The sequence below is a fragment of the Erinaceus europaeus genome, chromosome 8 (assembly GCF_950295315.1).
Source record: "Erinaceus europaeus chromosome 8, mEriEur2.1, whole genome shotgun sequence".
Lineage (NCBI taxonomy): Eukaryota > Metazoa > Chordata > Mammalia > Eulipotyphla > Erinaceidae > Erinaceus > Erinaceus europaeus.
In genome coordinates, this window is record NC_080169.1 from 90,579,800 (window position 1) to 90,606,347 (window position 26,548).

The following is a 26,548-nucleotide window of genomic DNA, read 5'->3' on the forward strand; positions in this document are numbered from 1 at the left end:
GTCACAGTCTTTTGGTGGTGGGAATGGTGTTGATGTACACTCCTAGTAAAATGTAGTCATATAAATCACTAGTTAATTAATACGAGAGGGGGAAAATTAATTGTATGTCTCGAAGTTTTTCAAAACACAAACTGAATCTTTTCTCAGTATATACAGTGTAATTGATATGCAGAATCTCTCAAAAGCCTAGACCAAGTAGATCAGAAGCAACCAATAGCACAGCTATATACAAGATACTGGGTACTGTACAGCAAAACCTAACAAAAGGACTTTTCAAAGTTAACCCAATTACCAAATAATGTGATGATAACATTAACTATCCATTGTCTTTTTGAACCCTAAGACAGCAGGAACCTCACATCTCCACTATAAAGCCTCTGCTTCCCCCAGTCCTGGAACCATTGGATAGGGCCCACTTTCCCGTATGCCTCTCCCAATCCATATCAAATAATATTGCATCTGCCGATCACAACCTAACCAACGCAACGATTGCCACCTCAACATGCTTCACTTCAGACTGTGTCCAGAGACTTCACGTGTGGAATGACAACCCTTCAGCTCCATTACTCGGGTGAGACCTTTCCTTTCATAGCACACTCTAATTTCATCTCAGGTGGTTCACTTTCTAACAAAGTCCCAAAACCTAGATATACACCAGTTTCTGTGAGAGAGAGCATATGTTCACATGTATCCGTAAACTACTGCAAAATATATACCTGAAAGCAGAAGTACACTAGAGTTTGCAGTGAGTATCCCCCTAACACTTCTTCTCCACTATTCCAACCTTTGGGTCCATGATTGCTCAACAATTTGTTTGGCTTTGTATGTTAACTCTCTTTTCAGTCACCAGGTTCCAGATGTCATCAGGATGCCGGCCAGGCTTCCCTGGATTGAAGACCCCACCAATGTGCCCTGGAGCTCCGCTTCCCCAGAGACCCACCCTACTAGGGAAAGAGAGAGGCAGACTGGGAGTATGGACCGACCAGTCAATGCCCATGTTCAGCGGGGAAGCAATTACAGAAGCCAGACCTTCTACCTTCTGCAACCCACAATAACCCTGGGTCCATGCTCCCAGAGGGATAGAGAATGGGAAAGCTATCAGGGGAGGGGGTGGGATATGGAGATTGGGTGGTGGGAATTGTGTGGCACTGTACCCCTCCTACCCTATGGTTTTGTTAATTAATACTTTCTTAAATAAAAAAAAGTAAAGTAAAAAAAAATGTTAACTATATTAATTTTCATCATCACCTTTGCAATTATTATGTCAGACAACAATTAGTGGAATGGTTATTTCAACAAAGGCATTGGAAAGAAATTTCCAGCTAATGGACATCAAAAATAAGAACAGAGCAAGACAAGTTCTTTGGGGAGTAGAAAATACAGCTGAATCAGAGAATAAAGATGTATGTAAGAAAACTCAAATGTCAGATGAAGACTTGATTGTACAGAAGTTTGTGGTAAGATGTAGACGTCTCTAAAGAAATCTTCTAAGGTTAAGGAACAGAGAAAAAAACGTAATCACAGATCCATTAGATTAACCTGGTATCTTTGTTTTAGGGCAAATGAAAAGATAATAAATACAGGAAGTTTAGCTAGTGGTTCCAAATTCTTCTAACAAAAAGTAAGTAAAACTGAATCTGGGCATTTCACAATAGAGAAAAAAAGGAATGGGGGGAGGGGCAGATTGTAAACTTTACAGTTCTTTAGAAGAGGATTCTACGGCAAGAAAACCAGAAAGTATACTGTCTGAGCAACAACTAAAAGGCATATTGGCCAGGAGAGGCAACTAACTAAGAATTGAAATCACAGATTATTCTGTAACAGGGTACAAGCTATGATGGATCTAGACAGAGTAAGTACTAGAAACTTGCATGAGAAGAGAGTGGGAAATAAACTGCTACAGTTGATAGGAAGGAAGAACCAAAATACAGAGGGATACAGAGTACAGCTGTGATAAAAAGTTACACAAAACTTTTGTAAAAAATGAAATAATAGGGGTCCAGGTGGTGGTGAACCAGGTTAAGCAGACAGTACAAAAGCACAAGCCAAGGCTTTGTTCTCTGTCAACTTGTCTATTAGTCTTCAAGCAGCCTAATAAAATCCATAAATGGTTTTTCAAAAGGTATTCCTATATATCTTTGGGGTTCATGAAGATGTTATTCTAGCCCACCACATCTTGCAGTCCAGGAACCATCTATCCAGAGTTATACAAGTTTAGGAAAGTATGAATAGCAGCCATACAGAAACTGTGTAAACTGAGTGTGGCTGTTAAGGTCTTAGAAAAGGATTCTTGATTTTTTCTTTTTTTTTTTAAGTTAAAATACCCATTCTCAAAACCAGTAAATTTCGTGTGACATAAGTTCTATAGCTTCTACTTATAGTTTGACTCTAATATCTGAAATTGCAAAATAAGATTCCAATTGCTTCCATCACTTTCATTGCATATCAAAGTGGAAAGAATTTAGTCAATGAGCACATTCCACTTCTTTGAGTATGGTGTAATTTCTACAGCATTTACTGGTTTCCAATCATGAACTTGAAGTGTTATCCTCCATGAAGCCGAGGAATACATTAACGCAGGTTGTTCTTGTGAAATTCAAAGCTTTCATTCAGCTTCACACTATGATTCTGCTTTAATTGGCTTGGGATAAGAGCCAGTCAAGCACCGGTGTGCTGGAGCTGGCTCCTGAGTACCAATTTGCACTCCTCTCTCCACGACTCTGCATTCGGTGATATCATGTTGGTGGCCTAAAATCAGCCATACTGGCAATACTTAAGTCTATACAAATTCTCAAATGCTAGAGATTATAGCTTTTATTCCACCCAGAATCCTAGCATATCCGCACACCATTGAGATAAATTTTAAGTGCCCCAGGAGAAATTAATGCAAGGCAGCAATGAAAGGAATATATTTAACTAAATTTGAGGAGTCAGATATGCCTACAATTACATGTTAGTAGCCTTACTCGCAGGTGCTTCTAACATGCAATATTTTATATACTCAAAGCACTTCCAAAAAAAAAAATCTCCTGATAAGCTTCATTTATAATTGAGCTAACTTCATAATGTTAAAGAATTTGCTAAGTGTTAAAATGTATTTATGTATTGGTCGAGACAGACAGAAATTTATAAATAAGGGGGAGATACAGAGAAAAAGAGAAAGAGACACCTGTAGCACAGCTTCACCATTAGTGAAGCTTTTTCTCTGCAGGTGGGGACCTGATGGCTTGAACCCAGGTCCATGCTTACTGTAACGTGTGCTCAGCTAGGTGCAACACCACCCAACCCCAAGAGATTTCTTTTTTTTTTTAATTAAAAAACATGTCTTCAGTAATCACAAAATGTGAGTTCTGAAGGAAACTTAAGAAATAATCTGGGCCCAGTAGACCACACAAGGACCAAAAGTTAAGCCCACATGTGAGCATCTGCAGATAGAGAGCTTCACAAGTGGCAGAGTAGTCCTATGATGTTTCTTCTTCTCTCCCTCTCTCTTCATATCTGTCTTTCACTCCCCACTTAAAAAAATATTTTAAGGGAGTTGGGCGGTAGCGCAGTGGGTTAAGCGCAGGTGGCGCAAAGTGCAAGGACCAGCTCAAAGATTCGGTTCAAGCCCCCAGCTCCCCACCTGCAGGGGAGTAGCTTCACAGGTGGTGAAGCAGGTTTGCAGGTGTCTATCTTTCTCTCCTCCTCTCTGTCTTCCCCTTCTCTCTCCATTTCTCTCTGTCCTATCTAACGACATAAATAACAACAACAATAACTACAACAACAATAAACAAACAACAAGGGCAACAAAAGGAAAAATAAATAAATATTTTTTAAATTTTTTTAAATTTAAATGGTCACAGGATTGGCGGAGTTCTGCAGACACCAAGTCCCAGTTATAACCCTGGTGACAAAATAATAATAATAAAGAAAAGAAGTATCCACACCAACTCTTCGAGAATTGAAACCACAACAACCGTGAAGACAAGAGAAACTGAGACTTAGAGCCACCAACTTGTGTTTAAGCAGTATCAAAATTGTAGTGTCTGTCCTAAATTTGGGTTTATATGAAAGATTTGTTCCCAGAAAGAAGCAAGAGAAAGAAGCTAAGTTTCATTATGATTTCAGTTCTCGTTCTGAAGGACCTTTTTGAGTGGTAATAAGGCAATGCTACTAGAAAGAACTCAGACTTTCAAGTGAAAATGTCAACACATAGCCTCAGTGAAATAATTAAATAATGTACACATTTCCGTACCTCCTCATTTGAGAACAGCAAATACTTATATTGAAATCATCTCTCGTGGAAAGAACGCTTCCCTTCTCACAGGAAGTTGAACAATTACCACAGATTAGAGTACTGCTATCACGGTTCACTAAGCACGTAATCTTGTGCACTAATGAAAAAGAAACACACTACTTGATGGTCTTTTTAACCGATAAAGAGAAGATATAAATACTGTACCCATGCAAGAAGCAACAGATTTCTTTTCAGTGTTCCACAGTATCCTAACATCCCCACAATGATAAGGAAACAACAAACAGCAATCATGACCGGGTGAACCACAGGAAAGTAAGTCAAGATGACAGCTTCCTCCACCCTGAAAGAAGAAAAACAATGTCACATAGTAAATTAGATAGAGTCAAAAGACACCCACAACATCATGCAAGGCATAGCTTTGAGTTAGTAATTATTTTTAATACTTTAATTCATTGTGCTTCAACAACCTAGCTGTTTTCAAAATCACTACACTGTCACCAATTCTTGTTAGATTTTTTGCTTGGTCTGATGTAATTTTTATACAAGAGGTAGCATTCCAATCTCAACTCATTTCGAATATATAAGGTAGAGACTCTCGAGAAGAAGCCAATCTTTGAAGATACTTTGAGGAAACCACATGACCCTTTGCTATTTCCTAGTTAAGAAGAGACTCCTTCCTCTTCTCTGATCTGAGACACCATGTTTAATACTTCCTTTATCCCGATGACTGATCCTTTCCCAAAAGGTGAAGATGTTATATAAAGGGAAACTAAATCATTTTAAAACAAAGAGGAAAAGAGAGACAAGATATTCTGGAAATAGGGGGAAAGTGATTAACCATAACAATAATAGTAAGAGTAACAATAAAAGTACCAGAAAATTACTAAGAGCTTACTAAACTTCTTTGTATTAGGACTTCATAAAAACATGTCTCATTTCATCCTCATGATGAAGGTTATATGCTACAACGCCCAGAATTGAAAACTTTGAGACTGTGAGAAGTAATTTGTCCCTTACAATTTAGTTAGTGAACTGGCCTTTAAATTTGAGAAGAAAATGAGTTTGATTTGCATTAGCTTTGGTATATGAAAATAAGTCTGGTGGTTTTCTTAGGGAAAAGTAGCTATGTAGCCCTTTGTACATGAATACATCATAGCTAATATACATTTAAGACAAACAACATATTGCTAGACCCAGAAGTGTTCTCTGGGACTAGTGGCAAACTTTCAGGAGAATGTTAGAAAATCCAAGTATCTGCCAGAAAGGGTGCCCCAGGCAACAAAACCTTTCCAAATTATCATGGAAGAACACTACAATCTAAACAGCCGAGGGCAAAGTTACTAAGAAACTAGCATCTGAGAAAACCTGATGAAAAAAAGTCAATTATTAACTATATAGCTTACCTTGTTTCCGCAGTTAAAGTCAGAACATTATTTAGGTAGTCCCGCATCCAAGCCGAAACTGCCAACACACTGATGGACATTAGCTGGGGAGAAAAACAGTTTCACTGGTCACCAAGTATCTTTGCAATATTCTTTGCAGGATCAACATATTTAACAAAACTATGAAGATTTTCAGTGGAGAAGAAATCATTCAAATGGTAGAGAGTAGGACTAGTATGTCTGAGACTCTAGCTTGATACACAGAATTGCATGTAGCGGAGTGTTACCCTGGCTTATTTAAGTTTCACATTAAACTTTCTTTCATATGTAATAAATAAAATTAAATTTTTTTTCAGCTCTGCTCTTACTTATGATGGTGTGGGGGACTGAGTCTGGGACTTTGACGCCTGTTATAAGAGCCTTTTTGCATAATTTCTATGCTATCTTCCCCACTCCTAAAAAATGAATAAATAAATAAAGATCTTCATTACATAATCATTCTTATTTTTTCCTAATTATTATTTGCTGTCTACTGAAATTTACTAGCTCTATAAATATATGTCATTCTGTGTTGTTATCCTATCACAGTCACTAATTAGAATGTCCCCAAGTATAATACAGACAGCTAACACCCTGAAAATCTGATCCTTGCTGGGTTCAGGACAGAAACTGCATAGAATCCACAGAACAACTAAATTATCAAGCTGATAAGGTAAGCCTAAAACATACTGAAGTACTAAAAAGCAAGGAGATAAGGTAAGAATTTTTAAATGATAACTATAAACCTAATAAACCTAATAAAAGTTAGCCAGCAGGTCAACCACTGTATATTAACTAAACTTCCCATACTGGAAAACATAAGATTTACACGTCTCTGTTCTACACACGACCTTGGTCTGGACAAATCCATATATTATTCCCATAGTCACCTTCCTTGACCTTCTGCTCCCTTGTTTCTCTACCTTCCAAATGGGAATCCTTCTCCTAGGTAAATACAGTCCCCCCCACCCCCCCCCCAACCACCTTCTTTATCAAGCTTTTACACTAGTTATCCCAGGCTAGGTGCCAGACCAATACAGACAGCTCTTGTGTTCCAGAGTCTGATGAAATGATTCAAACCAACCAATTCTAAACCTACTTACCCTGTTTCAGCTGTTCATTCTCACAGAAACAAAAATAAAAGTAGTTGGCAGCTGCTTCTCTCACCCTTTGAGTTTCCATGGAGCCTAGAGCTTCCCCCTCTTGGCCCCAGCCTCTCATGGTGAGTCATATACTCCCTCTCTTGGGATCTGTGAGTATAAGAATTTATTTTTTCAATTTCAGTCATCTCTTGACCTATTGGCCTTACCATAGCTGAATAATAATGAACCCTATTAAAACATACAAGCCATGCATAGGACCAATGTGGGTCTTCAATATGCTGTAAATTTCATAGGTATCATAGGTTAAAGACTATTAACGTGATTTTATTCAATTATCACAAAATCTTTCCTAGCTAGAAATAAATCTCTACTCTTTTATTGTTCTTCAAATTAATAACTTATTTTGGATTCTCCACTTTCTATTTTCTCCTAGACTTTTTGGCTAGTATTCAGTTAGCATAACTCTTAGAAGTCCACATGATAGTATTCTGCATTGCGTACAATTTATTATCAGTGGTTATCACTATACACATTTTTATTTATGACACAGTCATGTGTATTTCTTTTAAATTGCATATTATAAGACATTTATAGCACGGTACAACAGACAATCATTCTTCCATTCAAAAAATAAATACTGATCAGTTGGCTATGCTTTGCCCTGTACAACATGTGACATGCTGGGGACACACTTACTGAAGAGCAATAACAAACACCACCTCTATTCTACAGTGAAATTAACCAGGTAAAGCGAACACAGAGTCATCAGTCCACAGCTGGAGTAAGTATAGGGAAGGAATAATACAATTTGCTAGAACTCCTTTGGGGCTCACTGAATTATTCTGAGGGTTTAAGAGGACTTATCTAAGAGAGCTAAGATCAGAGAGGTAATTACCAGTTAGAGAGAGGGAGTCTGAAAATAGCATTCAAGTCAGAAGGAATAGTAAAGTTCTCCGGGTAGAAGACTGCATGGTATATTCACAGAGGGAAATTTGGCATATGGTGTGATTAGATAGCCAAAAAGGTGCAGGGTCATACCAGAGTCACATAATTCTTGTTTTTTAATAATTTTTATCGACTTAATAATGATTGACAAGATTGTAGGATAAGAGGGGTACAGTTCAATACACTTACCAACACCAGAGTTCCATATTTCCTTCCCTGCCCCCAATGGAAACTTTCCTATTCTTTAATCCCTCTGGAAGCATGGACCCAGGATCACTATGGGGTACAGAAGGTGGGAGTTCTGGCTTCTGCCATTGTTTTTGCACTGGACATGGGTGTTCACAGAGTTCATTTTAAGTCACATGGTCTTGAGGCCAGGTGGTGGCTCCTACTGGTAAAGCGTACACATTACTATGCACAAGAACCCCTTCGTGTGTGTGTGTGTGTGTGTGTGTGTGTGTGTGTGTGTGTGTGTGTGTGTGTGTGTTTACAATCTGTGGGAACAATGTTACAGTTGTCTCTCCTCTCTTCTGTCTCTCTCTCCCCTGCCCATTTATCTCTTTCTCTCAGCCTGGAAAAGTGGAGTTGTGCAGGTACTGAACCACAGTGATAGCCCTCATAGCAAAAGGAAGAAGAAAAGAAGGTAAGGGAAGAAGAAAGGAAGTGGAGAGTGAAGGAGAGAAGAAAAGAGGGAGGGAGGAAGGGAGGGAGGAAAGGAGGGAGGGAGAAAGGGAGGGAGGAATGGAGGAAAGGAGGAATGGAGGAAGGGAGGGAGGAAGAAAGGAAGGAAATAGTCTTTACAATAATAATAATTAGAATCTACAGAATCAAAAAGTCTCAGAATTCCACCTCTACTCATTTTTATATGACTTTGGGTGTGTCATTTAATCTTTACCAAGCTTCCATTTCTTCAATTATAAAATATTCAAGCAATAAATTCCTACTTCATAGAGAATGTATTTGCTGATAACAAAGAGTAAGATATATACATGTATATATGTATGAATGTACGTATATCTGCACATATATTATTATCTCTAATCATTTTAATCTTAGACTTTCTTTTAATCTTTCTCAGTTTAAGACATCAAACAGTCCCTAAATCAGTTCACAATGACATCTTGAGATATATGAAGATCTAAAAACAGATGACTAAGGAAGCCATCTTATATAGCTGCCTTCAGAATATTACAGTCGGAGTCGGGCTGTAGTGCAGCGGGTTAAGCGCAGGTGGTGCAAAGCACAAGGACCGGCATAAGGATCCCGGTTCGAACCCCGGCTCCCCACCTGCAGGGGAGTCGCTTCACAGGCGGTGAAGCAGGTGTCTATCTTTCTCTCCTCCTCTCTGTCTTCCCCTCCTCTCTCCATTTCTCTCTGTCCTATCCAACAATGACAACAACAATAATAACTACAACAATAAAACAACAAGGGCAACAAAAGGGAATAAATAAATAAAAATAAAAATATTTAAAAAAAAAGAATATTATAGTCATCTTCAACTTCATCTCTAAACATGAAACTCATTTCCATTCCTCTCAAAGCCCCCTGGCTTTCTATCTCAGCAAATGGTATAATCAGCACCTCAATCGCATGAACTGGAAACTTGGCAGGCAGCCTGAACCTCTCCCTTTTCCTCAGTACTACAACTAATTAGCTTCAAGTCCTACAGATTGTTCCTACAACACATCTGGTAAATTCCTCCCCTTTCCTGCCACTTTTCTGGCTAGTTCAGGCCTTCCCTCTCTTGCCAGGCTATTATCTTATCAGAAAACTCTCTGGCTCTGATTCCATCTCAAATTCACTTCTCAGTTAACTTTACAAAACATAGGTCAAAATCTTCTGCTATTAAGCTGTAACTGCTGCCCCTTGTGCTCCTCCCTAACTCTTACTTCCACTTCCCTCAACTCTTCCCAAGAGAATAAAGTTTAAACTCTTTAGCAGGGCAAATGAGACTCTCCTCAGTCAACCTTTAACCTATCTCTTCGATCTGTTTCCTGTCAGGTTCTTCCCACACATATTCTCCAACTGACAAAAATAATTTGCTTGTGTTTCTCCACAACACACTGCATAGATTTCCCAAAAGCTCCTGCTTCCCTCCTGCAATTCCCTCTGTCTGGAATGTTCTTCTGTCCCAGTCTTATTATCTGACAAGAGGAGCAAATTTATCTCTCTCAAGATCAGCTCAAATATCACCTATCATGAAAGGTTTTCTCTCAATTTTCCCCTTACTCAAAGCTTTTGTTACCCATATCACCAGGTAGTTATTTATTGACTCCTAATTTTATCTACCCAACTCTCTTGACAAGAAGACCAGACCAATGCTTACAGTCCCACCAATAGCAGAGTGCTGGACACAGTAGAAAGACCTTCTTCACATTGGATATGTTGGAAAATACTTTACTATAATATAAAGAAAATTACTTTAGTTGCTAGATTAACTATTAAGATGTTTAGCAAAATTAGGAAAAGCTTTATCAAGACTTAGCCTCCAATTACTGGGAGTATCGGGTCAGAAATTGACTTGTGTTCTCAGAAGTTCGTTAATCTACAAAATTTGCATTATTTAGTCTCCCCCCACCCCACACACACACAAGTGTAATCCATCCATTATATTTACACACAGAACATTTGTCAAAATAGATAATGTCAGCACAAAACCTTATTTGACAGTCAACAAATAACTCTTGGGAATGAACTACTTTTATAATAGTGTTAATTATAGCCACATTAAACTTCTGAGAATAACTTCATTCTCTGAAAGGGTGTTTTACTCACAGGGATTGACCAAACAATAACAGTCACAAGAAATTTAAAGCAGGCTGTAGCAAGAAATAAATCTCAAATTACATGAGGTCACCTTAATAACTAATCTTGATGGTAAGTCCAGAGAGACAAATTATGCAATCAATTCTGGACCCTACTAGAGTGGATTTTTCGTAATTTTCCAAATAAAGTTAAGCAATTCTTTAACTGTCACTCAAGATGATTAAATCATTAGGAAGGCTATACCTATAAATTATAACCAGGCTTTTAGATGTGTACATTTTCTTCATTGTTGAAAATTATATTTGTTTCTCAATGAAACACTCCTTTGTCTAATCAAATATTTACTACTTAGGCCTAGACACCCTCCTCTCATACCCCCTACTTCACTTTCCTCAGTCACTCTATCTACACAACTAACTATGCAAAAGAAAATAAGATATAACTCTTAATCTCTCCTGAAAGCATCGGCATTACTGTAAATCCTTGATAATTTTTAAAGAAATACCCTATATAATAGCCAAGGGACATACTGACAAAAATATATATTAACTAAAGGACAATTATTGTCCCTATGACAAACTTTATTAGAATAATTAAACAAGTAAATGCAGTAAAACTTAAGGTTAACTTAGACTCCACTAAAATCTGAGGTGTATTTCCTCCCTAACTAGAAGCCAGACCATATAAACCTAATACCGGTTTATATACAGTAAGTGACACTCAATGCTTTAACATCTGGGAAAAGTCTAAACTCATCAGATAAAGAAAGGACTAAAAGGCTGAATAAAGGCAAGAGACTGGTTCACTTAACTATGGCCTTTTTGGTCAATACCAAGCTACCCAATCATCTAGGGCCCTAGTTAGGGAATCCTTGGATTCCCACATAGATATGCACTACTGATAGATCTCTCTCTCTCTCAGCCATCATGGGTCACTTCTATCAGGAAAGTCAGCATAAGCCTTCATGTGGAGCTAATCTCTGCCCTAATCCATCTTTCTAGTCCTATTCTCTACTCTGCCACCATCTTCCCAGACAATATTTTTAGGTTACCTGCATATTAGCTACTAAGCTCAAGCAAAAATCACTAAAGTAACATGTCCCTAGGAACAAACCTAAAATAAGCCTTTCCAGCTTCTCTCCATCCTAAGATTCCTATTTTCATAGCTATATTCCTACTTTTTGGTTCCTATTTATTAAACAGTTTTTCCTGCTTTATATTTCACCGCCTTTCAGGAGTCAAGTTGCAGATGTTACTATGATTCCACCCTGACCTGCTTGAGCAGAAGACCTCACCAATGTGTATGTCACCTCACCTCTCCAGAGTCCTACTCCACTAGGGAAAGACAGAAACAGGCTGGGGGTATGGATCTCTTGCCAATGTCCATGCCAGCAGAGAATCAACTACAGAAGCTAGGACTCCCATCTTCTGCAAACCATAAAGAAATTTGGTCCATACTTCCTGAGGGGGGGAAATGATAGAGGAAGATGACTAGAAGGCTCTGAAATCCAATTCCATCAGGACGAGGAGAGAAAAGAGGAAAAAATGAAGGACATTTGGAAGTAGTAACAGGTATAGGTGTGGCTTAGAAAAGAGAGAAGGCAGGACCATAAGAAAAAAATGGGCAAATATATATAAATAAAAAGAGTTATAAAGTCAGAATAAAGTAAACAAAACCAAGGACAGGGCGGAGGTTAGGCAGGGAGGTAGCATAATGGTAATGCAAGCAAACTCTCACACCTAAGACTCCAAAGTCACAGGCTTAATCCCCCACACTATCATAAACCAGAGTTGAGCAGTGCTCTAGTTAAAAAAAAAAAAAAAAAAGAACCAAAACAAAAGAAGTCATGGTACATCAAGAAGAAGAATATTCACACTACAGAGGTACCAGAAGAAGAGAGAAAAAGGGATAGATTGCTTAAAGAAATAATAACTGAGAATTTTTCCAAACTGAGGAAAAAGATAAAAATATTCTGATCTAGGAAGCTAACAGGACTCCAAACAAAACAGACCGAAACCAATGCACATCAAGACACATCATTATTAAAATAACAAAGGTAAACTGTATTTCTAAAACTACATTCAGACAAAAAGCTTTTCGGAAACCATACTTCTAAAACTATCGTAAAACAAGGTAACTATAAAAAAATGACTGAAGTGGTCCAGAAGGTGGCACAGTGGATAAAGTGTTGGACTCTCAAGCATGAGGTCCTGAGTTCAATCCCCATCAGCACATGTACCAGAATGATGTCTGTTTCTTTCTCTCTCTCTTCCTATCCCTCTCATTAATAAATAAATAAAATATTTTTTTAAAAAAAGAAAGAAATGACTGAATAAAGTCAATACTCTTCTTTAAAAAAATAGTTATAGAAATAACAGTCAACCCATACTTGTGATCTTGGGAGAACTACTATGGTTTCTAATGGAGGGAATGCGGACACAGAACTCTGGTGATGGGGATGGTGTGGAAATATATCTCTGTTATCTCATAATTTTGTAAATGCATATTAAATCACTAGTAAATATACTACAGTGCCACAATAAAAAAGTATAAAATAATGTTAACATTTTATGAAAACAGATTTAATATACTGCCTAATATAATATCGCATTCTATCTTGCAAAGTACTTAAAAAGTAGTAATCTTCAGTGAATACTTATAGTCATAAAATTTGTTATGAAGACATTATTTTTTAAATATGATGAAGTAAAAATAAGTATTTTCATAAAGTTGCTTTCTAAATCAAAATTTTATGAGTATACACACTCCATACATTTATTATGAAATAGTTTCCCTGAAATAGTAAGGTCACAATCAAAAGCAGACTTTCAATTCCTCAAATACCTGACATCCATAATATATATATTCTCATATATAAGGTGGCAATGACACAAATCTTTTCTTTTCAAGGCTGAACGGTGTCTAAAACTTATCTACCTGAGCTTTTTATGTTCAAAAAATTAGAAAAGAGAAGAATGCAGAAGAGAGCTGAGAAACTTGGGAAATGTCTCAATAGAGAACTTGGTCTTTAATCATTCAGAATCTTGCTCACCTTAAAGAAACTGATTAAAATTGGGAATTTTATAATTTGCTTTATTTTTTTCCTAAAAGAGAGTTATCTAGGGGTGAGGGGCTTTAGGGGGCACACCTGGTTGAATGCACACATCTACCATGTGTAAGGACCCAAGTTCAAGCTACCCCGCCCCCACCTGCAGGGGAAATGCTTCATGAGCAATGTAGCAGATCTGCAAGTGTCTATCTTTCTCTCTCTTGTTCTCTATCTCCCCTTCTCTCTACATGTCTGCATCCAGAAAGAGAGTTTTATATAGTAAAAAGTGCAAGGACCCGCTCAAGGATCCCAGTTCGAGCCCCTGGCTCCCTACCTGCAGGGGGTGGTTTCATAAGGCGTAAAGCAGGTCTGCAGACGTCTTTCTCCCTCCCTCTATCTTCTCCTCCTCTCTCAATTTCTCTCTGTCCTATCCAGTTAAATTAAAAAAAAAAAAAAAAAAAGGAATAAAATGGCCACCAGGAGCAGTGGATTTGTAGTGCTGGCACTCGGCCCCAGAAATAATCCTGGAGGGAAAAAAAAAAATGTAAAGAAAACTCTTCCAAATACCTTTCAGGAAGTCAAAATAACTCTGATACTAAAAGCTGATGGGGGCAGCATCACTGTAATGAGAAAACTATAATCTCTGATGAACACAGACACAAAAACAAAAATTCTCAATGAAACATTATCAAATCAAATTCAACAATACGTTAAAAGGATTTATGTATCATGGCCATGTGAGACTTATCTCAGGGACTCAAAATGGTTTTTCATACACAAATCAACTAACGTATTAACTCAAATCAGCAAGAGGAAAGATAAAATCACATATCAATAGATTGAAAGAAACTTTTCTGCAAAATTTAACAACCATTTATAAAAAAGATTCAATAAAATGAGGATAGTAAGAACATTTGAAACACAGTATAAAGACCATACATACCATTAAAAAGCATAAATTCTGTGGCAAAAAGTAACATTTTTTTCCTCTAAGATCTGGAATAAGACAAGGATGTCCACTTGCACCATTACTGTTCAACACAGTATTGGAAGTTTAAATCACAGCTTTAGGGAAGAAGAAAAAACAAAAGACTTCTACTTTGAAAAAGAATAAAGCTATCACTGTTTGTAAATGACAGACAATACAATACACACAGAAAGTCTAAATATTCCCAGTGAATAACTCTTAGAAATAAAAATCAACATGGGGTTTCAAGATAGTTCACCTGATAAAATGCACACTTTAACCATGTACAAGGGCCTGGGTTTGTGACCCCAGACACCACACTGGAAACTTCACTAGTGGTAAAGCAGTACGGTGATGTTGGTCTCTCTCTCTCTGTCTCTGTATCTCTCGTAGAACTTACAGATGTAAGATGTTACTAATGGTAACACTGGTAACAAAACAAAAAAGGTCAATACAGTAAAATGTCAGGCTATAAAATTAACAATATATATTCGTATTACACCAAAGTAAAAGACTGGGGTTTGTGGAGGGAGGGGGAGAGAATACAGGTCCAAAAAGGATGATAAAGGACCTAGTGGAGGTTGTATTGCTATATGGAAAACTGACAAATATTATACATGTAGAAACTATTGTATTCACTGTCGAATGTAAGACATTAATTCTCCAATAAAAAAAATTTAAAAATCAACAAAATATAAATATTTATTGACTGTTTATGTGCAAGGAATAGGCTAGAAGAAAAAGAAAACAATCCTATTCATAACTATACCAAAAAAAAGTAAATACATTGTAATATAACTGGGAATTTAAAAAGAAAGGAAACTATACACTAAAAACTAAGAGAAATGGAAATAGAAATAAGACAATGAAATGATTTTACCTGCTGATGGGTTAGAAAAATTAACAGTATTATAATAATCATCCTACTCACAACACTATACAGATTCAGTACAATCCCTACCAAAATCCCATTGGCATTGTTTGTCTGTTTTTAGCAAAATAGAGCAAGCATTGATGAAATTTGTTTGGAACCATAAAATACCCCAAAGTTGTTAAAGTAATTCTGAGTGCAAAGAACAATAATAGAAGCATCACATTCTCAGACTTCAAATAATATTGTAGAAAGATATAATAGTAATCAAAAATATATTACTGCTATAAAAGACTACAGATCAATGAAGCAGAATTAAGAGCCCCAGAAAAGGTCCGCATATGACCAGTTAGTTTATGACAAGGAAATTAGGACCATAACAAAGAGAAAGGGATTCTCTTTAATAAATGGTGTTGGTAAAGTGGGACAACCATCTGCAAGGAAGTAAAATCTATCACTATTTCACATTGTTCACAAAAATCTAACTCAAAATGGATTAAATATTTAGAGATTAGACCTGAAATTATAAAAAATACTGAACAAAGCACGAGTAAAACATTCAATGATATGAGTCTCAGGGATATTTTCTAAGTGTCAGCTCCAAAGGTAAGAGACACAAAAACAAAAATGAGTAAGTGGAATTGTATGGAATTTACAAGATTCTTCATTAAGACTATTATTATAACAAAAAGATATTATATATTGAAGGGGAGAAAACATTTACATAACTTGCACTTGACAAAGAGATAATTCTCAAGAGATATAGAGAGCTCATAAAACTGAACCACAAGAAAATTACCTCAATAAAAAATGGAAAAGAGTCACTTCACCAAAAAAGTCAAGCAAGTGTTCTAAAGGCCCATGGAGAAAAAAGTCCACTCTCACTCATTATCAAAGAATTGCAAATCACCACAGTGAGAAACCACTCCATACATCTGTGAAAACAGTCTGTATAAAAAGGCGGTAGCTCAGCGGGTTAAGTGCAGATGGTGCAAAACCCAAGGAGTGGCATAAGGATCCCGGTCTAGTCCCCAGCTCCCCACCTGCAGGGGAGTCGCTTCACAAGCAGTGAAACAGGTCTGCAGGTGTCTATCTTTCCCTCTCTGTCTTCCCCTCTCCATTTCTCTCTGTCCTATCCAACAACAGTGACATCAATAACAACAATAACTACAATAAAACATCAAGGGCAACAAAAGGGAATAAATAAATTAAATAAATATTTTATTTTATTTTAAAAAAAGGCATAAAACAAGAAGAATTGGGGGCTGGGGAGGGGACAATAATGGAGAAAAAGGAAGCCTTGTGCATCACTAGTGGGAATGTATGACCCAGTCCTCTGTGAAAAACAGTTTGTAAATTACTCAAATACTAAAAATATACCTATTATCTGATTCAGCAGATTCCATCCCAAGGCATTTATCCAAAGAATATGAAAATAAAAATTCAGGAAGATATATACACACCTATGTTCACTGCAGCACTACTCACAATATTAGATATACGGAAACCACTCAGATGTCCAGTGACAAATTGATACCATTCAGCTTTAAGAAATAATGCAAACTTCTCTTTCACTACTATGTGAATGGAGCTGGTAGTGGTCATGTTACATGAAATAAACCAGAAGTGGAAAAAAAAAAAAAAAAAACCACCAAATGATCTCATCCATAAGAGGAATACACAGAAACAAAGTCAAACAAAACAATCCTGAATTATTTTTCTCCCTTGGTACTCTCTCTAGTACTAATAAGTGAAAAATAGTGATTATTATTTGATGGTGAGAAATGAGAGTCAAAAATTCCATATTAGATAATCAAGACATTACCAATTTTAAGAATTTTTTTAAAAAGTCACGTTTATTCATAATTTTGAAAGTAGGAAATTGAAGGAAAGGGAGTCAGGCGGTAGCACAGTAGGTTAAGTGGGTTAAGAGCAGGTGGCGCAAAGCTCAAGGTCTGGCTTAAGGATCCTGGTTCCAGCCCCCAGATCCCCACCTGCAGGGAGTAGCTTCACAGGTGATAAAGCAGGTCTGCAGGTGTCTATCTTTCTCTCCCCCTCTCTGTCTCGCCCTCCTCTCTCCATTTCTCTCTGTCCTATCCAACAATGACATCAATAGCAACAACAATAATAACTACAACAATAAAACAACAAGGGCAACAAAAAGGGAATAAATAAATAAATATTTGGGGGAAATCTGTAAAAAAAAAAAAGAAGGAAAAAAAGAAAATTGAAGGAAAAAAAGATTAATACCTAAGAATGATAAATATACACACAAAACCACTGGAATTATTTTTAAAACAGATAAAAAAACTTTCATTTATTTAAATAATATGACATTTAAGTAGTTTGATAAATCTGAATTATAAAGAATGTAATTCTCTGTTCCATCCTGGCCAGAAACCAAGTAACAATCACAGAAGTGTTAAAACAGCTTAATCACATGCACTGTGTCTTATGTGCCCTTTCCTAGGGCAAACTCATGACCCAACTCGAAGGTGCAGCAATCCTCTGCCATCCCAGTACAGCTGAACCAGGGTCACACTTCTCCCTATTAGGAAAGAGTCACCCAACAGCTGGTGACAGATCAAGGTGACTTGATCGCAGCAATGAAGAGAATGCAGTGTTCGTGACCCTAAGTAAATGATGAATTGTTTTTCTTTCACCATTTCTGTGTTTCATGTTTTTAAAAAGTTATTATTCAAAATGTATTTTTACCAAAAAAAAAAAAAGAAAACGGTTTTTCATTGCTTGGTTTTCATCCCTAGTACAGCAAACCAAATTTACATAAGTCTTTGGTATTTTCCTAATTAATATTTTTCCTTATCCTACAGATTTTTTTTTCTATTGCCACCGAGGACATAGTTGGAGCTTAGATGCCTGCACCAAAAATCCAACACTGCTGTCAGACATTTTTATTCTTTTTTTTTAGCCCTTTCTAATTTTTTTCTATTGTTATTGATAGACATAGAGAACAACAGAGAGGGAAAGAGAAAAACAGACACCTGTAGCACTGATTCACCACTTATGAAGCACCCACCCCCTACCTCTACCCCCCCCCCCACACACACACAGGTGGAAACCAGAAGCTTGAACTTGGGTCCTTATACTAGGTAATGTATACACTCTATCCTATGTACCAATGCTGGACCCTTGCTCTATCATCTCTGAGAAGGGGTGACTGTGCCAGTATAGTAGAAGTAGAAATGGAAAAGTCTACTTAAAACGCCCAACAGAAAGAAAAGGTCTATTGCTCTTGATCTCACAATATTCCCCCTCCATACTCAAGGTATGAAATCTGGTTTAAGAAGTGGGGGTCCCTAATCCTTGGAATTTGTTCTATTTCAGATTGCAATGAGAACTAAAAGAAAGTCCAAAATTCTTGCTGTTCAACATGCAACAGTAGCATCACAGAAGAGTGTTTAAAGAAGCGCAGACTCTTGGGCCCAAGCCCAGACAAAGTAAATCAGAACCTGTTTTTATAACAAGAAGCCTAGGTGATTCACATGCGCACAAAGGAGGTTTGAAAAGCCCTACACTAGAAGACTTGGAATCAGCAGGTGGACAGCTAATTCCTTCCTACTGGGGATGTTTATTTCTTTGCTGCAAATAAATTCACCGCACTTTCTAGCAGGGCAACTTCCACTGTCCTTGGAGAAAATAAAAATTGAATTTTGAATTCCTTATCTGCAACTTACTAGCAAGTTACTGTACTCATCTGAGTAGCTTTTCTTTACCTTAACAACAACAATAATGATAAACAATTTTCTGGGACTGTTATGAGAACTAGATAAGAAAATACAATAAGACTGTCCTACAATGTGTCTTCTACAAAGCTAAGAACTGCATCTGACAGAAATGTAGGCTCTATAAACATCGCTTTAATGCTGAAAAAAATAAAGCCAGTTTTTTTTCTAGTTAGCACAATTATTCCAAACAATCCCAACAAAAATCAGGAGAGATCGTTTTTAGAAACTTTTAAGAAAAAAGTTTCACTGTTCAGCTCTCACATAGGTAGTGCTGGGGATTAAATCCAGGGCTTCATGAACACAAATCCTATGCTGTATATCTCTCTACCTAAAATACAGTCCTTAAAGATATATTTTACTTAGAGGATCAGGTATACATATTTTATCTAGATCCCCCCAGTAGAGCGCCTAGTTGACCTTACAAGAGAACCCAAGTCTATGCACCCCTCCACGCCCACCGCCCACCACCTATTGCATTGAGAAGCACCTTTACCAGGGAAGCTTCCTTCACAAGTGGTAGAGTATTATTTCTCAGCTTTTTCTAAAAATAAATAAATAAATATGAGTTTACTAGGAGTGATAAAATTATCAAGTATGAAACACCAGCGAAGACCAAAACAAAAACAAAAAAACCTCAAACTGAAAATAATTATTATCTATGAGTGAAGAGAGTGTCACATGCCAGAAAGAAAAAGACAGGGGTGGTCAGTGGCACACCCTCTTAAGCACACATAATACTAAGTGCAAGGACCCCCTCAAAGATCCAGATTGGAGTCCCCTGCTTCCCACCTGCACCTGTACATTTCACAAGCAGGTCTCTTCTATCTTTCTATCTCTTTATCTACCTCCCCCTCTTCTCTCAATTTCTCCCTGTCCTATCCAATAAAATGGAAAACCAGGAGCGGCCACCAGGAGCAGTGGACTCATAGTACAGGCACCAAGCCTCAGCAATAACCCTGGAGGCAAAAGAGAGAGTGAGAGAGAGAGAGAGAGAGATGCCAAAGCACCACTCCTACAGGGATGCAACAGGGAATGTCAAGCTTACAGGTCCAGTGCTCTACCAGTTGTAGAAAATAATTTTAAACTCATATGGAAAAAGAAATATTTTTTATTGGCTCTTTTTTTTTTCTTTATTGAGGAGAGTAATGGTTTCCAGTCGATAGCAGAATGGAAAAAAAAAAAATCTTAAAGAGAGAAGAAAAGCAGGTGCTCTTAAAGAACCAAATGCTATAAAAGAATAAAATTGTAGGGAAGAATTATATTTAAAACCATATATAAAATTTGGTTAGCTATTATAAAGCAAAAGAAAAAAAATAAAGTTGACAGTACGGCAAACCTAAATGATGAATATGAAATATTGAAAGAATATTAACTATGAAATGATCTACATGAAAAAGCATATGCATATATATACATTTATGTATACATATATGTATATACTTCTACTCACAAATACTGGAAGAAGTAAAAAATAAAGTAGCTGGGCCAGCAAAAGAGCTCACTTGGGGGGCCGGATGGTGGCACATATAGCTCACAAAGATCAGGTTCAAGTCCTGGTCCCCACCTGTGTGAGAAAAACTTCCCCAACAGTGAAGCAATGGGGTAGGAATTGCTCTCTTTTTCTTCCTATATCTCTTTTCCCTCTAGATTTTTCTCTGTCTCTATCCAATAAATACATATAAATAAATAAATAATAAATCAATAAAGCTTATAAAGAGGTCACTTGGGATAGTATGCTGCATGTGCCCAGTTCAGGTGGAAACCTGACTCCCACCACAATGAAGAAGTGCTTTGGTCCCTTTCCCATCCTCTCTGCCTCTCTGTCACTCTATGAAAAAGTTTCAGCCTGATGAAACAGTGAAGGCCCAGTGATGGAAAATATTTTATTTTCATTTTAACATTTCAACATTTTTATTGCAACTAAAGGAAAGTGAAAATTTTCTTCATATAGTTTTAACAGTTGGATATGTTTTACTTTTAAAATCTATGCCCTAGTAGTAATTTCAAAATTGAAGTTTCAACAAAATTTTGCTTCACAAATTCACTTTTCTAGATGGTAGGAAATATATACAACTTAGAATCCATATTCAGATAAATGTCCTTTTCCCTTCCTGAAAGTAATAGGCTTAAAAAGTGCATTTAAGCAATTACAGAAGCCAGACCTTCCACCTTCTGCAACCCACAAGGACCCTGGGTCCATGCTCCCAGAGGGATAAAGAATGGGAAAGCTACCAGGGGAGGGGATGGGATATGGAGATTGGGTGGTGGGAATTGTGTGGAGTTGTACCCCTCCTACTCTATGGTTTTGTTAATTTATCCTTTCTTAAATAAAAAATAAATTTAAAAAAAAATTTTTAAGTGCATTTAAGTAAGATGGCACTGCATAATTTTGTATCATATGGATAATATCTTGCTTAGCAGCAAAAGTAATGAAAAAATAGTCTATTAACTCTTTAAAACTTTCCAGACTGGCAAAAAAAAAAACATAACATCAACAAAATGACATCAAATGTGTGTGTGTGTGTGTGTATATATATATACATACATAATGTACTAGTGTTTTTATTTGGAAGGGAGATTTCTCAGGATAGGACTACTGGGTCAAAGGAATGTAGTGGCAATGGTGGAAACAGTATTAATCATAACAGTAGCAATGACTACTTTTATTACAAAGGGTTCCTTTGACTCAACACTTCCTGGTAATTTATTTGAGTATTCTTACTGTAGATGTAGTAGAAAAGGCAGTAACAACTATATTACTACTACCACATAAGCAATACTTATTATGTGTGGGTCTTCTAAGTGTTTTTCCAAAGATAAGCTCTAATTCTCTAAAAAAAAAAAAACTCTAACATTTACTCTTAAAAATAGAAACTCTCATTCTATTTACAGACTAGCAATCTGAGCCATTAATCATGCCTCCTGACAAACATAAAAAGAAATATATAAAAGAATTTTTGTTGTTGTCACTGTTAGTGTACATAGTAATCTCACACCTGGGACTCTACTACAGATGAGAAAAAAAATTGAATGCATAGGTAGGAAGCAGTAGAGTAATATATCTTTGTTTGCAATAAAGAAAAATGCGGAGGGATGCAAACTAGGTAGTTAACATGAATTATTTTGCTGGAGCAGAGGTGACTATGGGAGAAGGGGAGAACTGGAGAAGGGGGAAGCACTCTCAATAAATCATAACACATATGCAAACGGGGTGAAAGTTAAAGTGCAAGATAACAACAGAGAAATAACATTTCACATTCTTTGGAGACACCTAAAAAACCCTTAAAGGAGTTTAAGGAGTAGGTGTTGCTAAGCAAATTTCATGCTCAGAAAAGTATTCTTTTTCCTAAATGAGCTCTCTCTGTGTGTCTCTCTCTCCTTTAATACTAATTACTAAGATGTTTTTCCCAAGCTTTGCTTTGGAACAAAGTCACAGTACTTCCAGAGGTCAAAATTCAGTAAACATGCATGTAAAGGCATTAACTAGGGATAAGAAATCTGAGTTCTGCTCCTGGCACTGTCACCATGGAGATACTAGAGTAATTATTTTTGTACATTTTAAGGAAACAAAGCTTGAAAACTTAATAACTTATAGCAGGTACTAAGGTACGGTAGTCTTCTACTTAAAATGTAAATTTTTACAATTAGAATAGTGCAAGACGATTAGTTTATGCTTTTACATTTCCAAATGATGAATTAACCACTCAAAAACTTTCACACTGAAGAAAGAAAAATGTTTTAAGTTTGGGTGTCTTTCAGATTATTAGCTGAAATAAAACTCTATTTGTCACTTTAAGTTGGAATCATCCAAAAAGAGTTCAACATTTTAAAATGTCAACATCAAGATACTACATGTAAGAGTTCTGTGGAAAAATGGCTAGTCAATAACAGTTAATAGCTAAATAAATAAATTATGCATTAACTCTTCTAGCAGAAAATTCTGGATATAAAATTTAATAAAAGTCTGATAAAACATAAAAAGTACTTATTTGCTTGAGCATGACAGCTTCCTGAAGTAATATCCAGTTTTCATTTGTATACTTTCCTCCTAAGTTTTATAAATAATAATAACAATAAAAATGCATGACTGGGTGCAAAGTATAAAGTCACTAGATATTTCACAAACTTGTTAAATTTTATGTATTCTATTTCCTTAAATGGTCATAAGGTATTCCAAGAGCATACACAAGATTCTTTGAAACTTTGCCAACTTAAAAACAGCTACATGAAAACCACCTTTTTCACGCTGAATGTAATCTCCTAGAGAAATCTACCCAGTCTCTAGATAGGATATCTGGGTGTGAATTGCTACAAAAACATAGTAAGACTGCTAGCCCCAACCAGCTTTTATAGGCTAGGATTAAGTAAGGAAACAATTTATGGCTTGCAGAGTTATCTCAAATTCCTGAAAACAAGAAGTTCCCTAAGTAGTCTGTCATAATTTTCTTATCTACAAGCACAAGCACGTGCATTTATTTATATCCCCAGATTAACTTCAAATCTAAGTTTACCGCCACTAACTATCCAGCGGTAGATTGCTTTTTATTTTATTTTTTTAATTTTTAATCTAATTACCAATGGAACTGGAGCTAGATCAAAGCCATTTTCAACACGAAATTTACTTCTCTGAAAAGAAGCGGGTATGATCCCAAGTAATTAATGAGTGTTCAGCCTTGTCCTTTGGCGAATGACGCGGTGACTGCAGGAAACCCAGTCCAGCCGTCCCCACCTGTTGGCACAGTGCAACCCTTTGATTTACTTACCCAAAAGAGCAGATTGAGCGCGTACAGCAGGCAGCGCAAGCACTTGACGGAATCTTCTCTGGCCATTGCGAGCCCAGCGAGAGAGGAGCCCCATCCTTTCACCACATCCTACCCTTTGGTGCAAAGCAACAGTAATCTGCAGAGGAAGGGGACGGGGGGGGAGGGGGGAGCAGGAAAGAACAGAACAGGGGACTTCTCACCACCGCGCTCCCCGAACCCCTTGGCCAGCTTCCCAAGGCTCCCTTGGGAACCCCTTGGCCAGCTCTCAGCCGGGTCCAGAGTCTGGTCGACAGCCTAGTCCGTAGGAAACTTTGCTTCACGGAAGACCGTGCATATTGTAGTCTTCACCTTATCCTAAACTTTTCCCAGTCCCCAGTCCTCTTCCGATAACACCTGCTGGGGAGAGCAGAGACTGGCTCCTCCTCCGTGGACTGCAGGCGCACAGCAAAGTCCTGTTCTCAAGGGACACGCGACGGTGTCCTCTGCATTCTTATGAGACGCTCTTTAATACTTCTTTCAATTCATGTCCCTTCTAGGGGACTGTCCCAAAGGTTAAACTGTCCCAAAGGTTAAAAACCACACACAGACTCTGCCACCCGGAGAAGTCACAGGCGCCGCCAGCGAGTCCTAAACTGCCAGCGTTCCTCTTATTAGGACAGTTCCTGCCACCCACTCACCCCCACCCGCCCCTACTCCCACCCCCATCCCTATTCCGTAATCCCCGCCACCCGGTCCTTGCAGCTCCCAGTGAGACAGCGGGGGTTCTGGAGGCCACGCTGTGCTGAATTGGGATTCCGCCCGGCGACTAGGGTTTCCTGGGGAGAACGTGAGAAATAATGTTTCGGCCACAGAATGATGGATTATCTTGGGGCGGGCGGCGGGGAGGGGCGCAAAGGGAATTAGGGCCCATGCAGCTGTGCAGACGCTGGGTGAGGCTCCCCCCTCAACCCTACAAGTGTCCCCCTCCCCCGACCCGGGCCGCGACCCCAGCTCCCAGCCTCCCCAGGAGCACAAAGCCGAGCGTGGTCACCGACCCCGCCGCCGCCTCTGCGCGCGCGCCCCCTGCAGGGCGCGCGGGGAAGCGCCCGCAGCGCGGAGCTGGGAAGCCCGCCCCTAAGTAGTTTAGCACACAGCTCCCGGGGCTGATTCCGGCGGGCTGGCGGGACAGCCAGGCAGGAAAAGACCAGAGACGTGCAGCCAGCTTCCACTCACCGTCGGCGCTGGGCTCCGAGCCCCACTCCCTCGGGGGGGACAGCTGGAGACGCACAACGAGGGCTCATCGGAGCAGGGTCGCTGCTCCTGGAGAGTCGCTGGGTGGCTTTGGCTCCAGCTGTAGGCACTTCTTTCTTACTCTCTCTTTCTTGCTCCCCCTTTCTCCCCTTATCCCTCACTCCCTAGCCGCCGCCAGCACCGCCACTGCCTCCTGGGGAGGGGAGGGAGGGGGAGAGGGGAAAAAAGTCCTGGGCAGCAGTTGCTGGAAAGTCTCAGCTAAGCCACCTCCCAACACCGCTGTCCCTCCCCAGTGCTCGCCAAGTCCGGAGGAGGCAGCCAGCTGCACAAACTCTCAGCGCATGCTCCGGCCTGTGGCCTCGGGGGTTGGCTCCTAGTGGGTGTTTCTCGTCCCCTGACCAGGCTTCAGCTGCTGGAGGGACGCATCACCTCTACAAGTCACCATCCAGGAAAAGATGAAGAAAAGTTTGTCCAGTGCAACCCTTTACGACGATGGTGTTGGACGGGTGGTGGTGGGGGGACTGGGTTATAACTCTAGGGAGACTAGCTTTTACTATATGAAAAATATTTGTGTTTGAGAAGGGAGGGCGAAGGAGTGGCCCAACCCAATTCGTGCAATGAGAAACCAGTTTTCACAACCTTTATGGAGCCACCTCCTGTGATTTGCCACTAGCAGAGTGCCCCCTCTGATCCTTCTTTTTGCTTTGTTGCCATCCATGATAGAAGAAGGAAAAGAAGAAGAGGAGGAAGAAACAGTTCTACCCACTTCCATTGTGCACTAGCAACATCTGCATAAACACTAGGATAAAGATATCCCTATTCCTCTGATATTCAGAACAGGAAGAAAGAACAGATCATTTTTACTACATGCATAAGTAACCCAAAGTTTTCCAGATTTTCCTCCAACAAGATTGATGTTTAACTGAATGATGTATATTGCATTGTATACACAATAATAGACCTTTGAATACTTCTAAACTATAAAAATCAGGAAATATCAAACTAATAATAAGTAGGCCTTTGAACAGTAGCCTTCCTCTTGGAAATAGAAAGTTTCATAATTAAAAATCAATTGGCCATTTTGATGTTTATACCAACAGTCCACATTTCTATTGCTTTTGTACCCACTGTGTGGCAAATAAATCTTCACCAACAAAAATTACCTGAAATCTAAGCAACGCTTTGAGGAAATCTGTATGGTTTCCTTAAATTTCCTTGAGGGAGAAAAATAACATTAGAGTCTTGTGTCTCTTGTCTATCTGAAGTCAGATGCTAAATGACCAGAGTACCAATGAGACCATGATGTATATACTGAGTGTTCTGTATTCAAATAGAAATAGTTTCGCTAGCACTTCAATAGTTACATTTAAGGCAGAGAAAATAGTCCACAAAGATAATCACCTATATGAAAATTGGTCAGTCAACCACCAGATGATTGTAACTCTGA

The 26,548-nt window shown here is 38.3% G+C and overlaps 1 protein-coding gene across 7 annotated transcripts in view; it reads right to left on the reverse strand.

Annotated features, from left to right (window-relative positions):
* The window catches only part of TSPAN12 (tetraspanin 12), a 90,080-nt gene extending 64,533 nt beyond the window's left edge, over positions 1-25,547 (reverse strand). Inside the window, exons 1-4 of one of the 7 annotated variants that reach the window (XM_016189043.2) lie at positions 25,084-25,545; positions 23,872-24,007; positions 5,644-5,726; positions 4,445-4,580 (exon numbers count right to left, since the gene is read on the reverse strand). In XM_016189043.2, coding sequence (XP_016044529.1) covers positions 4,445-4,580; positions 5,644-5,726; positions 23,872-23,937 — 285 coding nt within the window. In that variant the 5' untranslated portion in view covers positions 23,938-24,007; positions 25,084-25,545. Of the gene's footprint in view, positions 1-4,444; positions 4,581-5,643; positions 5,727-6,764; positions 6,912-7,898; positions 8,142-23,871; positions 24,010-24,219; positions 24,812-25,083 lie in introns of those variants that run through there. The other 6 variants (XM_007525008.3, XM_016189044.2, XM_060196485.1 and 3 more) reach the window with 6 other exon arrangements.
* Positions 25,548-26,548: the final 1,001 nt, after the last annotated feature.